The sequence below is a fragment of the Terrapene carolina genome, unplaced genomic scaffold (assembly GCF_002925995.2).
Source record: "Terrapene carolina triunguis isolate 2854851 unplaced genomic scaffold, T_m_triunguis-2.0 Scaffold89, whole genome shotgun sequence".
Lineage (NCBI taxonomy): Eukaryota > Metazoa > Chordata > Testudines > Emydidae > Terrapene > Terrapene triunguis.
The window spans coordinates 24294768-24309882 of NW_020664440.1; the positions used below are offsets into that span (position 1 = coordinate 24294768).

The window sequence follows — 15115 nt, forward strand, 5'->3', positions numbered from 1 at the left end:
GCTTAAATAGTCAAAATTCCAGTACTTGTCAGAATGGATGTGCCTGTGTGGCATCCTGCAAAATTGAGGCTTATTTCTACATGGAAGAAACATCTGTATTTTGGGACAACAGAACTTCCTCTCACCTGCTGGGGAAAATACAAACCAACAGGAAACAGTGTCTCTCGTTAAGCTGGTTAATACAAAACAATGTTTTGTTAGCACTGGTTGATCCAGTTTGCCTAGGGCTGTATTTGCACTAGAGAAGGGAACTATTTGAAATTGGACTGCTTGGATAGAAACAGTTTCAGCACAAACCGTTCGGTGTGTTCATTTTAGCCACATTGAAGGACATCAGAACCTTGCATTTTTGCCCCATATCCACAATCACTATTTTAAACCATTTCCATTGCAATGCCATCCAGGTACTAGTCCTATAATTCCAGGGCCAATTCGCATAAAAAGTGGATTCTGGAATATTTTGAAAGGGCACTGATGTGCTGCAGAATAGTACCGAGGGGATCAAGAAGAAACATTTTAGCGTGTCCAAATCCATGCTTGCAATGAAACAGCTCATACTGAAGTGGTTTACACTATACTGATTCTTAGACCTATTGAAAACCTAGTCTACTCCCAACAGTTTTTAGAATCCATGTAAACCACTTGGAACACACTTGTATGAGGTCATGGATGGTTTACAAATCTTGGAGATTAGAATGGTTTGCAATGGTACATTTCTCTAGTATAGTGGGGACTTGTTTTTGTCTTTGTTTGCACTAATGTCCGTAATTGCTTTTTCTAAAATGGTTCAAACACAGTGGCAATGACTTAATATACTAGCTTTATTCTTGTTTTAAGAATATTTACATTCCCTCTCTCTCTTCCCACCTCCCCCCCCAACCAAAAAAACAACAACAACCCTCAACACAAATGTAGAATGAACATTATAGAATTGGAATAGGGTACCTGTATGTAGTCGTAATGTCCTGGGGAAATGCTTAAAAATTGCTGGATTTAAGTGACTTAGACTTGCTGCTGCTGCTCTGAACTAATCACCTCTTTAAGAAATTATTTTAGATCTGGTTTAGTTATTGCAGCCAAGTTACTTAATTTCACAGATTGCTTGGAATGCTTGTTTGTTGTTTAAAAAAAATCAGTGAAGGCTCATAGTTATGGGTGATAAATGTGGATCAGATGTTCCTGGTATTATCAGATTCTTTATTATTATGTTTATTTTTACTGGTTATGAAATTCCCAGTAACTTTAACTGTTCTGATTATTTAAATCAATTACAAAAGTAAGCTTGCTACAGAAATACCATTATGACACCAAATGCAGAAAAGGAGATTTGACAGTCCCTCCTTTACTTGAGGAAAGAATTAACTGTTTATAATATACTTTTTCCTTGAAGTAGGCAAACAACAAATACCAACAAGCCTGTGATTTATAGTGCCAGTCATCTTTCTAATAATTTCTAATTGTTCTGAAGACAATTATTCTCTGAAATTAACTGTCTTATTGTAAACCTTAAAATTTAGCTTAACAATATCTGTTTCTACCGCTAAAGCGGAGCTATCAGAAGTACTGTGTTTTATTTAACCTCCCCTCTCGTGGCCTCCATCATGTCCCCACCATTGTGGTATTTATTCAGCCAATGTTATTACAGGAAAACAGATATGTTGTGTTTTGAAAATATATTCTTGACCTCTGGTTTCAATTTGTTTTTGTGTAGACATCAGACAGTTCCATCCCTGGTGTAATTTCATTGTGATAATTGATTTAAATGAATTGACTTAAATGACTGAAGTTACATTAGGGATATATTTGGTCCACAGTGTTACTAAGTCAAAATGCCAAAAATAGTTTCTAGCAAGAAAAAAATGAACAGTTGTTTCTCCATTTGAAATTCCATTAAATATGGAAATTCACAGGTCATAATCCTAAATGTAAAATACAGTATTATTCTTACTTTAAAAATAATTATTCCAAGACCAGTTGATGTATGCTGTGTTTTCTGATCCACTTTCATCTTTGTAAAGTTACTTTATATTTAATTTGTTACTTTATTCAACTTTAATTTTTTTTTTCCAGATCTTCATCAGTTTTTGCCTACTTGAAGAATGCAGTGAAACCGTTTGCCAGCATTATTATCTGGAATTATAGGTTTAATATCCAACATCAGTGTTACTAATTTCTTATTAAATAGTACCTCACAGTAGTAGAAAAATGTATGGAAGTGCAAGAACAATCAGTAATTTGGAAGGCAGTCCTTCCAGGTCTCCTCGTTTGCCAAGATCGCCTCGTCTGGGCCACAGGAGAACAAGCAGCGGGGGAGGTGGAGGAACGGGTAAGACACTATCAATGGAGAACATCCAGTCCCTTAATGCAGCCTATGCAACATCTGGACCGATGTATCTTAGTGACCATGAAGGTGTAGCATCTACTACTTTCCCAAAGGGCACAATGACTCTTGGAAGGGCTACAAATCGAGCTGTGTATGGTGGTCGAGTCACAGCCATGGGGAGTAGTCCAAATATTGCTTCAGTTGGACTTTCTCATACAGATGTCCTTTCTTATACTGATCAGCATGGAGGTCTGACCACATCTTCACATCATCATCATCATCAAGTTCCCTCTATGCTGAGACAGGTAAGGGATAGTACCATGCTAGATCTACAGGCTCAGCTCAAGGAACTACAAAGAGAGAATGATCTTCTGAGAAAAGAACTGGATATCAAGGACAGTAAGCTGGGATCTTCCATGAATAGCATCAAGACTTTCTGGAGCCCTGAGCTAAAAAAGGAAAGAGTCTTGAGAAAAGAAGAAGCTGCCAGAATGTCAGTTCTTAAAGAGCAGATGAGGGTTTCTCATGAAGAGAACCAGGTAAGTAATCCTGAAAGTTTATTTCTACCAATTTTCAACTAAGCACTTAATATTTTGCTTATAATACTGTGACCTGTATTGGAGCAAGTTTGGCATCATCAACAGGAATTCTGTGTCTTGCTGTATCTGCCTCTGGCTGCTAAGCAGTAGGAAAGCATACTAATAAGAAGCTGGATGTAGCTTATAATTTCCTTGATGCAGCATTCCTTTACATTAGTGCTGAGGAGAATAATCGACTGTTTGCCACTACCTGTTTTCTTATTTGTGAGACATTCTGTAGTATTTTTTTCAACAGCAGTCTAAATACATTCTGCAGCCTTTACTGAAGAGGGAATTGCACCACTTCTACACATAGCTGGAAAAGTATGAATAAGTATGTGGGGACACATTTTGTATGAGGTGAATAGGGATTTAGCGGCCTAGTTTCCATGAAAGCTAAAGGGAGACATGATATTAAATCCCATCGATTAAATTTTATAATGTTCTGTATTATACCAACCATGAAGTAAATTGGAATTGTGCTTTGTCAGCTACTTTCCTTAAACAGACCTATCCTTAGGAAATGAACAATTTGAAAATGTTTAGTTATATCGGAACTGTAATTACTAATGTTTCCATTCTCTGTTATAAAATGATTGAAGATATAGTCATTAATGATTCAGATTATTTATGATTAAATATACAATGCCATCATCAGAAAAGTAGCTATTCTGTACTGTTTCCAAGAAGCTATATAGATCAATGGCAAAGGTGAGATTGCAAGTTCCTATTTTGCACAAGTTTTCTACACACACTTTCACTGATGCTCTTGTATATTTAAAGCTGCCCCTTTTTAGAACATCTATTGATTCTCTTATGAAAAAATATAATACATAATATGTTCTTCACTCTTAGAGATCTCCAATCTGTGCTCCTCCATTGACAGGCAAGCAGCAACAATCAGGGTTTTTGATGCCTTCTTTTTCCCAGGTTTCTAATCACCAGTATTGCTTTCCCTCTGCAGAAGCACTGCTAGTAGTGTGCCTCTCTGAACTTCCCAGTGCATTTAAATGTTTCAATATATATTATTTCTATCTCCACAAATATTTAAGTAGTGTACCATGTGTGACTGGGTGAAAGCACTATGTCAGCTTTTCAGACTTCATCTTTCAAGATATGTCTCAAGAATTTCTGGAGTCCTGAGCTAAAAAAGGATTTTTCAAGATATATTTCAAGATTTCCTTCAGTTCAAAAAAATCAAGTATTGAGCAAAATTCAGAATTTTCATACTGTGGAAAATTCTGACATTTCAACATTTTTGTTTTCATTCTAAATCAGAATGAAAAGTTTCGATATTTTTCATGGAACAGAAATTCAAAAAGATTTTCAATTCAGGTGTCACATTTCTGTTCTGTTTTGATCAATTGTTTCAACATTTTTTATAAAAATTAAACATTTCAACATTCCCAAAGTCAAAACATTTTGGTCTGGTTTGTTGAAGTGACCCCAAATGCTTAATTTCCAGTCAGTTCAACATTAAACTGCATGTTCCCATTTTGGCACATTGCCTCATAGGAGTTGTGGTTTGGGAACTTGATGCCCCCATTGTCTCCTATAAACCAGACTACTACAAAATGCAGATTTGGGTCAACTGAAACATGTCACACATTTGTGTTGAATTTGCTGAAATGTTTCACTCTGAGAGGAAGAAAAAACAAACAAAATTCCCAAAAGAGAAAAACTCCTTGTTTTGACATTTTCTAAATGACTCTTTGTTTCAAAATTTACTTTAACTTTTCTTAATATTTTTTTAAATAAAATTGAAGTCCAAATTTTTTTTATTTTGGGTTGAATCAAATGTTTCTTTTGACCCACAATAAAATTATTTCTCAATTTTCCAGTCTAGGCAGCAAGCCAGTAGTGCATGAATGTAGTTCTTGTGTTGTTCAGGTACCAAACTGACAGCCATGGAGACTGAAGACCTTTGTTTATAGTGAATGCACTTGAAAATTTAATTCTAGTTGCTGTTATATTCTGTATTCTTCAAATTCTAGAACCCATAATATCTCTAAAACTGAAATGAATTTATAAATGTGTCTCTTGTATATGTACTGTAAGTTCTACCTAGGTACCTCAGTTTTACTCTGGAGGGGACCACTTCTATTATGTGAGGGTGGATTAGCTGACATATGTTTGTACAGAATTTGAAGATTCCAAGTGCTATATAAATGCCAAGTATCACTACTCTCATCAGTGCTTCACTGTCTGCACCTATTCAGTCCTTGGTCTATCTTAAGAATGTCCTCGAGCGTGCCAGTCTTGGTGATGTTTCTTGTGATATGGACTGAGACAACAAACAGCCTTAATATGATAATGATTTTCAGTCACTCCTAATCTCTTCTATATCTAAAAGCAAAAGTATCTTTTTTCCATTACCAATCTTCTCCAGGAAAAAAACTTAATGGAGGTAGTAATTCTCCATGAGCTGGATTGGTTTAATCCTAACCCTGAATGTCAGTCTCCATCTCACAGGATGGGGAGCTCATCTGGAGTCACAGGACTCAAGCAAACTGTACGTAGTCCAAAAGAGAACTCCACGTAAACAGTGTGTAGCTCAAGTTAGTAAACTGGCACTTCAGTTTTTTCAGTGCTCTTTAAATCAAAGCAGTGCTTATTTACACACAAACCTTAGTTCTTGCCCTCATCAAAAGCAATGGACCCTGCACCCCTACCTTCTGCATTCAACCTTATAATTCAGAAGTGAGGTTGTCTAGCAATGAACTGGTCACAACAAGATCCAGCACAAAACTCTTTGGATGGGCTTGGTTTACAGATCTGTTGCAGCTATCAGCTGCTGACCATCTCCTTTTGTTTTGCATGCCAAAGGGTTCCTTTCTGCATTCTGACATGGCAGCTCTTCCCATAATGATTTTGCTTGTGAAAGTTTAAATTTAGAGAGATTGGGGCTATCCGATATAGTGTCTGATACTCTTTTACAATCTAGGTGTTCCATGTGCTATTTATAATCTTCTCCCTTCAGTTTTATAGGACCATGTGAGGGGTGTTCACCATCCCCAAAAGGGTTAAGAAAGCTGAGAAAAGGGCCAATTAGTGAGATAGGCCACACATGAGGGATTTAGGCTGGCGAAGCAAGACCTGACTGGAAGATGGAGCTCAGCTGAGGCTGGACTAGCATAAAGCCAGGAAGCTGGCACCAGAAAGGGTTACAGTGAGGAAGTCTGCAGCCACTTTGTGCATTAGAGAGGGAAGGATGGCACTAAGGGAAAGAGCAGGACCCCGGGCTGCCTGGCTCTGAGGGAAGGACATACCCAGAATAGAGAAGGGTGCAGAAGAAAGCAAGTGGGAAGTGAAGTAGGAAGCAGCCCAGGGGAAAAGCCAGCAGGGTTAGGGACTCAACAGACTTTGGCTGTCTGTTGTAGGGTCCCCAGGCTGGAACTTGGGTGATGGGTGAGCCTGAGTTCCCTTACCAGTCACTGACTAAGTGGCATCGCCTGGACAGCGGGTCCAGTGAGACTCTGCCCTGGAAGGGGAAACCACTTAGTGACCTGGCCAGAGGACTGAGTTAGGAAGAGGAAGCTGCAGCTCCTGGAGTGAGAGAGGCCAGTGGGAGAGAATGCGGGGGGTGAGGAGGGTGGGACCTGGAAGAGAGCTAATCCCCAGAACAGCCATGAGGAGGCACCACCCATGGTGAGTGAGTGGATTCCTGTGGCAGACCACAATAAAGAAATTGCTGTTTACCTCATAGTTTGGAATTTGTTTACAGGTTTATTGGTTGTTTGAGGGTCTGGTCTCTTGTTCTATACAATTTCACACCTTTGAGCTCAGTCAGCATTTTTACTGTTAGAACTTATACAATCACACTGTATTGTGGTGGGTTTTCTTAGGGCAGTGTCATTTTAGTGCCTTCGGTCCAGAGATACTATTCCCTGTATAGTCTAAGTCTGGTTCTTAAGTGACTGCAAACTCTGCCTCTATTATTACATTAAGGTATTCTCTAGAGGCTATTTCTTCAACTGGGAGTGTAAGTAAATTAATAATTAGTTTTGAGTTCCTTCCATTTTTATCAGGAGATCGTCCTTTCTGTCTTTTTTGGGTCTGAATCTTTGCAAGCAAGGATATCTCTGATTCTGCTTAGATATTTAAAGTAGGACCTTAAAATTTCAATTACAATAGTCAAAGAATTTACATTCATTGAGAGACTGTTCCCCTTTTTTCTGGGCCCCAAAAGCGGGTGCCGGGATTTTCCGTAGCTTAACCGATTCATTGCTATTATCTCTGAGGTTTACAAAGCTGAAAGGGTGCTTCCCTCATTTGTAAATTAGGGCCCTCTTTTGTTAGGGGCGGGGGGCAGGGGGGAGGAGAGACAAGGATCCTATGCAGTGGAGGTATGTAAGGACAGCAACCTTATCAGTCTTACATCCCTTTTAAAAATACTTTTCCCTCTGCAGCTGTGCCCTTTGGGTTTCATGTTCACAGGGCTGAAGTATTGTTTTGTCTCCCTATCTCTTCCTTGCTTGTGCCGAGTTTTTTTGGTTTTGTTTTTAATCGGGGTCATTGGGATTGCCCAGAATGTGGATTGGTGATAAAGGGGCAGCAAGTTGTCTAAGATTTTTAACCTGTAAATGGTGTTTCTGCATCTTAGAATCACCAATCCATAATGTCCCAACCAGATACTCGGTGTATATTTTTTCCTGATTAGTAAGAATACCAATCTTCTTAATTTTAGTTTAGTATTCAGAAGGGATATTATAGAAGCTTTGTGTGGGGATCAGAAGGCTGAGAGCAAGGAGTGCACCAAAAATCGTTCAGTGCTATTCACTCCCTGCACTGCTGCCTGTCAAAAAGGAGAGAAAACTTGCACCATCCATTTGAACTGATGATTCCAACATGAAGAACCACCATATATAATTCTACTTTTGTGACATTGCAATAGTTTATTTATATAAACACTCTGTAAACAACAATTATAACATAATTGAATGAAGAAAAAAACTGCGTGTAAATGTCATTATTTAATAGTTGATTTTCAAAACAAATAATCCACTATTGGAAATAATGGGACATAATTAATTTCTGTTGTTGATTTCACTGGAGTTACACCAAGGGTTAATTTGGGCCATTGATTTTTTCATAAAGTAAACTTCCTGCGAAGGTGGTTATTATTTGCTCTTTGAAAACGTATTATAAATTATCTGATCTTTTATGTTGAATTTTCTTCTCTGTTATGATAAGAGTTTGCTTCTGATTAATGAGAAAAAGATAAATGATAAGAAGGATAATAGTTTGATAGGTTTGCATGTAAAAATGTTTCTTAAAATGGGTTGTGCTCATCTACAGAAATACTAATGAATTGTGGATACTGCAATTACAAGGATAAAGTTGATAAAAGTAAGAAGATTTAACCAATAGGATCAGCATATGCAAAGTAGTAAAATAACTTGAATTGCGACTGGCTCCTCAAATATTAACATATGATTTCAAGACAAGTGTCCAGAACAGTCAATAAAAATAAATTAGCAAACATGCAGGAAGGTAGTTTCACCTCCTAATATTAATTAATTCACATTTATTTACAGTAAAATCTAGCATGATCAAACAAATATATTAACATGAATTACAGGCTTTACTCATCTTGCAGTTTTGATGACATTACACATCACCCAAGCTATACTTTTTTATGTTTATCATTTTGTTTGGCTGTATGATCTAATCCCTGAGTTACCCGTATAATAGACTTAAAAATTTTATTAAGATGATGTTAAAAAAAAATAGTGAACAGAGTTTGAGCATAGACGTTTCTGGTTATCAGGGAATAACATACAGATTATCGAGGGTGCAAAATTTGGTTTAAGATCAGGTGGCATGAGGAATACATAATCTGTAATATCCCCGATTAGGGGTAAAAGGTTGATGGGTCGAAGTACAGGCATTGAGATATGAGGGTATGAAGTTCATAGAGTGGTTGTGTTCGGGTGTGGAGTATAATGAGTAGATATGATGATGAGGATGGATTGACCCTTATTTGGTGAGATTTAATGTTTAGGGAGTTTATGGTTCCAGTTCATATGATCCAACGGAGAAGGTCACTTGGTCCCTTTCTCGTAGTGGGAGAACGATGTCACTCTGGCTCACGCCTCCTGGTACTGTCAGTGGCCGGTGATGTGCTCGATGTAGATGTCCCTGGACCATCGGATGGCGACTGAGACCATGAGGCGCAGCATGAGACGTGCGTAGCGTTGACCGATCCCGCAGGTCCGCAGCACATGCTCATTGCAGGGGTCCCAGGCGCCCAGGGCTCCGACAATCAGGGCGTCCATCTGCACCTCATAGCCCTTCGCTCTCAGGGTGTCAGCCAGGGGGGGCATACTTTTCCAGCTTACGAGCTCGGGCTTCGCAAAATGCCGGAGTCCTGTTCTCAAAGGAGACCGTGATGTCGACGAGGATGATCTTTTTCTGGGCCTCGTCGGTGACGACCACGTCAGGTCATAGCTGGCTGTCGGTACCGGCGATGGTGCAGTTCATGGAGATTTCCCCCAGGCGTGGCGCGATGGCTTTCATCAGGCGGTTCTGGCGCAGCTGCCAGGCTCTGGAGTGGGGTTTGCAGCTGCACAGGACATGGGGCAGGGTCTCGTTGGGGTAGCCGCACTTCCTGCAACGCTTGTCTTGGTTCCCGTGGCGGACGGCTCCGTTGAGCGGGTCGCAGTTGAGCCGGGCACGGTGGATGAACCGCCAGTCGGCGAAACGGGTGAAGCTGCCCCCGGCGAGGAAGTGGTTGCTGGCGTCCCACTTGCTGGTCAACTCAAAGGCTTTACCCTGGTTCGGTTTACGCTTCAGGGTTTCCACGTACAGCGAGTGGATGGCGGCCTTCAGAGTCCTCTCCAGCAAGCCCCTGGCCGTCGGGGTGACGATGGTGTTGTCGTCGGACCTGATCTGTGGCACCCGGATTCCCAGCTCCTGGCACCACTCCCAGCGGCAGCCAATGCGCTTCCCCAGGCGACGCGTGGTGTTGCGAGTGCGGGACCACAGTGAAGCGATGTCGCGCCCGTCCCGTCCGAATTCCCCATCCAGGGAGCCGCTCAGGAAGGTGGCGATGTCTTGGTTCGAGGGGGCTCTGCCGATCCGCTTCTCTGTCGCATCACGCAGGGCGTTCGCCGCAATGTTCCTCACCGTGGCGTCGGGACATGTCAGCAGGCGGAAGGCGTGGGTGATCACCACGACGTCGCACAGGTCATCCATGCGGGGGATGTTGGCGCCACCGTGCCTGTGGGCGATGTAGACCAGCTCATTGCTGGCTCTCTGGGGAAGGAACAGCCACTTTTTTACCAGCTTCCGGATGATCTTGTCTGCCTTGTTGAGGGGCACCTTCGCCACAGCGGATCCCCTTAGGGTGAATGAGATGCGTGGGATCAGGAAGGCGTTCAGGGCGTTTATCTTCTGTCACGGTGCCAGCAGGGAGGCATCAATCTTGGCGGCGTCCTGCAAGATATCCTGGATGGTGTCCTCGGGTGTCTGCCAGACACGGAACCCTGTTGGCGTGCCCAGGTACTGGTATGCCTGCCCCGCTGCCAGGGGGATGACGGGCTCACCCTGGATCTGGAACCCCGTTGTCTGCACCGAGTCCCTTTTGCTGCCGTCAATGTGCAGAGTTGCACACTTCTTCGCATTGAAGCGGAGCCCCATCCAGTCAGTAGCTTGGCTGGTGACATCTAGCATACCTTGGAGGCTCTCTGGGTCGTCTGCGGTCAGGACCAGATCGTCCGCGTAGGCCAGAATGCTGAGTTTCTTGCTGTGCAGGTCGAAGCTGGTTGGGCCGCTGGAGATGGCTCGGGTGAGCGGTTCCATGGCCAGGTTGGAGATGATGGGGCTAAGGGGGCATCCTTGTTTCACGCCGCGGCGGATGGGGATGGTGTTCGTCTCTCTGTCCGTGGCGCAGATGGTGGTGGTGCAGTCCTTGTAGAGGTCCCGGAGGATCTGGATGAAGGTTTCTGGCATCCCGAACTCTCCCAGGGTGGCAAAGATGTGATGGTGGGGTATGGACCCAAAGGCGTTGGTCAGGTCAAGCCATGCTACTGCGCACTGCCTCTTGGACCTCCTGGCCTCCTGGATGGCCGTCTGAAGGAGGAAGTTGTGCTCATAGCATCCCTCGCAGGACATGAAACCCTTCTGCACTGAGCTGACGGCGCCCCCGCACACTGACCAGTCTGTGATCCTTGCCGCGAGCTGGCATACAGCTTGTAGATGGTGGAGCAGAGGGAGATGGGCCTCCAGTTGCCGGGGTTGTCTCGTTCGCCTTTTTTGTGGATGAGCACGGTCATGGACTTTTTCCAGGAGCCGGGAACGCGATGGAACTGCTTGCATTTGTTGAAGATGGCAGCGAGCACCAAGCAGCCGGGGTCTCGCTTCTTCAGCAGGGGGGTAGCGGATGCCATCTTTTCCAGGGGCGGTGTTTTTGGTCCTCGACAGCCTTGCCTGCACTTCCTGCGGGGAAAAATCTCGCTCCAAGTCCTCTGTGAGGTCGATCCAGGGTAGCGGGGAAAGGCACTCTGGGCATCGCAAGTTGGTCTGGGCCTCGTGATCAAACACATCCTTAAAGTAGGAGTAGAGCCTCTCGGGCTGGATGGCACAGTAGGAGGAGGTCCTGTCGAGGATCTCTCTCATGGCTTTCGTCCGGTTCATCCTGTATAGTTTCTGAATATGGGACGGTTTGCGGCCTTGTTGTCCCTCGGACTGTGGAGCGGTGTTCAGGTGTGTCTTGAGGCGGGGGTCCTGATGTGGTGGGGAGGGCAGCTCTCGGTGTCTCCGAGGCAGCACTGGATCTTCCGGGAGGGAGTGGGGTTCTGGAAGCACCGGTGCTGGGCTTTGTCGGGGCGCGGTCGTGTTTGGAAGCGCTGGGGATGGTTCTGGTTCTTCTGCGGGCGGTATCCGGCTGGTGGGTCCTCGGTGGGGCATGGGGTTTTTGGCGGTCAGAGGCTCTTTGGGTAACCTTGGAGGAGGTGTTGGGTCTCCCGGGGGCGGGGTCTGGCTGTTGGATCTGGGGGCTACGGGAGGCTCCTCCGTTAACTTTCAAACTAAGGCCCCAATGCTGCAATGAGCTTCATGCAGGTGAAGTGGCTCTGCATGGGCCTATTTGGAGCTCATTGTAGGACTGGGCCCTAATTTGCTCTTTATTTGCTATACAGTATTGTATATCAATATAGATCTGTGTGTGTGTGTGTGTGTATTCACACATATACATAAACAATATCACCATTTGTGAAGTCATTGTACATATTCATCATAAAGTACAAGGCTACATGCACAATGATGATCTGAATAACCTGAGAAGTGCAAGTATTCTATGCTTGTCTTACTGGTCTTCATGAGGTGTGTTATCACTTTTACAAATGAGTTACAAAATCCCAAGAAAACATGTTACCTGAAATATTTTTATTGAACATTTCGTTCACCAAGATAAAGTAAGCCATTAAAATTGTTTTCACCTCCGCTTCATAACTCAGTATTTGAGACATTATTAAAGTCTATTTTAAGGTCTCACTTTGAGCTTGTAGTTCAGCATGCTCATACTCCCTATTTTCTGTTTCTCAGTATTCTGCTGTTCTGTTTTCTTCAACTTTTCTTTTTAAAATCTCTTCTCTGTTAACAGCTGCATGTTTACTTGCTGGTTTTAACTTTATTTTCGATGGTATTTTCATTAAATTCTTCACTTTCATTCATTGAAATTGATGACATTTTAGGTAAGTGAGACACATTTCCAGTTTATCTTCTGCTTTAACTGTTTAAGATGTGGAAAAATGATGAAAAAATACAGGCCTATTAATAAAACTGTCAGACTATTCAATGACAATGTGGTTGTGCCAGATATAGTTGGAACCTTTTGACTGTCAGTCTGGTGTCTCATTTCATAGTTGTCTTTTTATACATATATATTTAGGCATTCTTAAGTAATTTATATTAAACCTTCTTAGAAGAATTTTTATTGTGATTATAACTATAACCTAAAGTGCTTGTAACCTGTGTAAGTATGTGGAGTGCATTAAATATTAATTTAAGAACAAAAATGATATAATCTAAAAACACATGCGGAATGAAAGACTGGCCATCAGTATTTTGTCATAAATAGGACCACAAACATGGAGGCTCTATCAAATGGGGGTGTGCTGGATGGAAAAGGTCTTCAAACATCTTTGTGTTGTTCTTAATTGATCCTTACCGGGGGGGGGGGGGGGGCGGAAGAGATGGGAGCTATTGTGATATAAATATTACACAATATTCACATCTGTATTATTATTTATCAGAAACTAATTAATCTCTTCCAGCTGTGCAACAACCAGGTGTGTCAAAAATCACCTGATAAAGGCAAGGTCCTTTCTTGCATTTTTATGAGCTATAAAGGCGGTATGAAAGATGTGTGGGTTTTTCTGTTAATAGTTTACCTTAAAATATCAGGAATGTCAGTGTTGATCTTGGTTTTGCTCTGGGATGTGGTGGGGTTTTTAGAGGCTATCTATAATATGTTCTCACATCTTAAGCCTGGTCTACATCAATAAATTAGATCTACCTACCTACGTTGCTCAGGGCTGTTTTAATTTTTTATTTTTAAAATCACACCCTGTACGACATAGTTAGGTTACCCTAATCCCCACTGTGTGTGCAACTAGGTTGATGGAAGAATTCTTCCATTGACCTAGCTATCACCTTTGGAGAGGTGGATTGCCTATATCAGTTTGTGTGTGCAGGGCCAGCTCCAGGCACCAGCTTGGCAAGCAGGTGCTTGGGGCGGCCACTCGGGAGAGGGGCGGCAAGTCCAACTATTCGGCGGCAATTTGGCGGACAGTCCCTCACTCCCGCTCCGAGCGAAGGACCTCCCGCCGAATTGCCACCGCAGATCGCGATCACGGCTTTTTTTTTGGCTGCTTGGGGCGGCCAAAACCCTGGAGCCGGCCCTGTGTGTGTGGGGGAACCTTCTGTTGATGTGGGAAGTGTCTGTGTTACAGTTGCAGTGAAGTAGCTGTGTTGCTGTAGTGTAGACGTACCCGTAGTTGAAGAGGAACTGGTGTTGAATTTAAAACAGACTTCCTTTCTCCAAAGTGCTAATTAGACATTGAAGTTAAATAGGTGTTAGCAAAAACAACTTTTAAAAGAGTTTTAATAAAGCTGACAAAAGATATTACTTTCTCAGTTGAACAACTCTTTTGGTGATGTCATTGTATTCTGCAATAATCATAGTCTTCTAGTCTAGGCAAGAGTTGAATTTCTGATGTAAAAAACAGGTCAATTTTTTTTCACAGAATGTTTCAAGCCTTTTTTATACATCAGAAAGAACTAAAACCAAGACAAGTCAACTTCTGAGGAAATGGATACTGTATAGCTGAACAGACCAGTAGAACTTTACCTGCTGTTTTGCTGTTTACGTTTTGTTCACTATAACTATATTTCCTTTGCCATTTCACTTGGGTACGATATTATTCATTTCCTGTCCTGATTTGTTTTGAATTAGTGCTATGTGCTGTTCAGTAGTTACTGTCTCATACGTTTCTGTGGGGGGTGAAATGATTTTTGTATATAGAGGCCCCGATTCTGAGCTGAGCCTCCCAGATGCAATCATGCACAGCTCAGGAGGTGCAGTCCCAGCAGGCAGTGTGTGTGTGGGGGGGGGGGGAGGAGGGGGGAGCTGGCTTTATCACCTTTGTACTTCCTGGATTCTGGGCTCCCAGTACAACTTGAAGCAGCCTCTTCTGCAGCTTCCCACAACTACTTATGGGCCACTCCTGTGGCCCTGAGCAGACTCAGTACAATGTGTTGTGGATATGCCCCCTCCCTTGGCAGCCAGTTTCAAGCGGAGTGCCCCAAGGGTTGGTCCTGGGGCCAGTTTTGTTTAATATCTTTATTAATGATCTGGAGGATGGTGTGGACTGCACTCTCAGCAAGTTTGCAGATGACACTAAACTGGGAGGCGTGGTAGATACGCTGGAGGGTAGGGATCAGATACAGAGGGACCTAGACAAATTAGAGGATTGGGCCAAAAAAAACCTGATGAGGTTCAACAAGGACAAGTGCAGAGTCCTGCACTTAGGACGGAAGAATCCTATGCACTGCTACAGACTAGGGACCAAATGGCTAGGTAGCAGTTCTGCAGAAAAGGACTTAGGGGTCACAGTGGACGAGAAGCTGGGAATGAGTCAACAGTGTGCTCTTGTTGCCAAGAAGGCTAACGGCATTTTGGGCTGTATAAGTAGGGGCATTGCCAGCAGAT

General features: G+C 42.9%; 1 protein-coding gene across 1 annotated transcript in view; it reads left to right on the plus strand.

Moving 5' to 3' along the window:
* Positions 1–2205: 2205 nt before the first annotated feature.
* Positions 2206–15115, plus strand: part of ERC2 (ELKS/RAB6-interacting/CAST family member 2) — a 633577-nt gene continuing 620667 nt past the window's right edge. The window contains exon 1 of the mRNA XM_026650452.1: positions 2206–2862. Coding sequence (XP_026506237.1) covers positions 2206–2862 — 657 coding nt within the window. The remainder of the gene's footprint in view (positions 2863–15115) is intronic.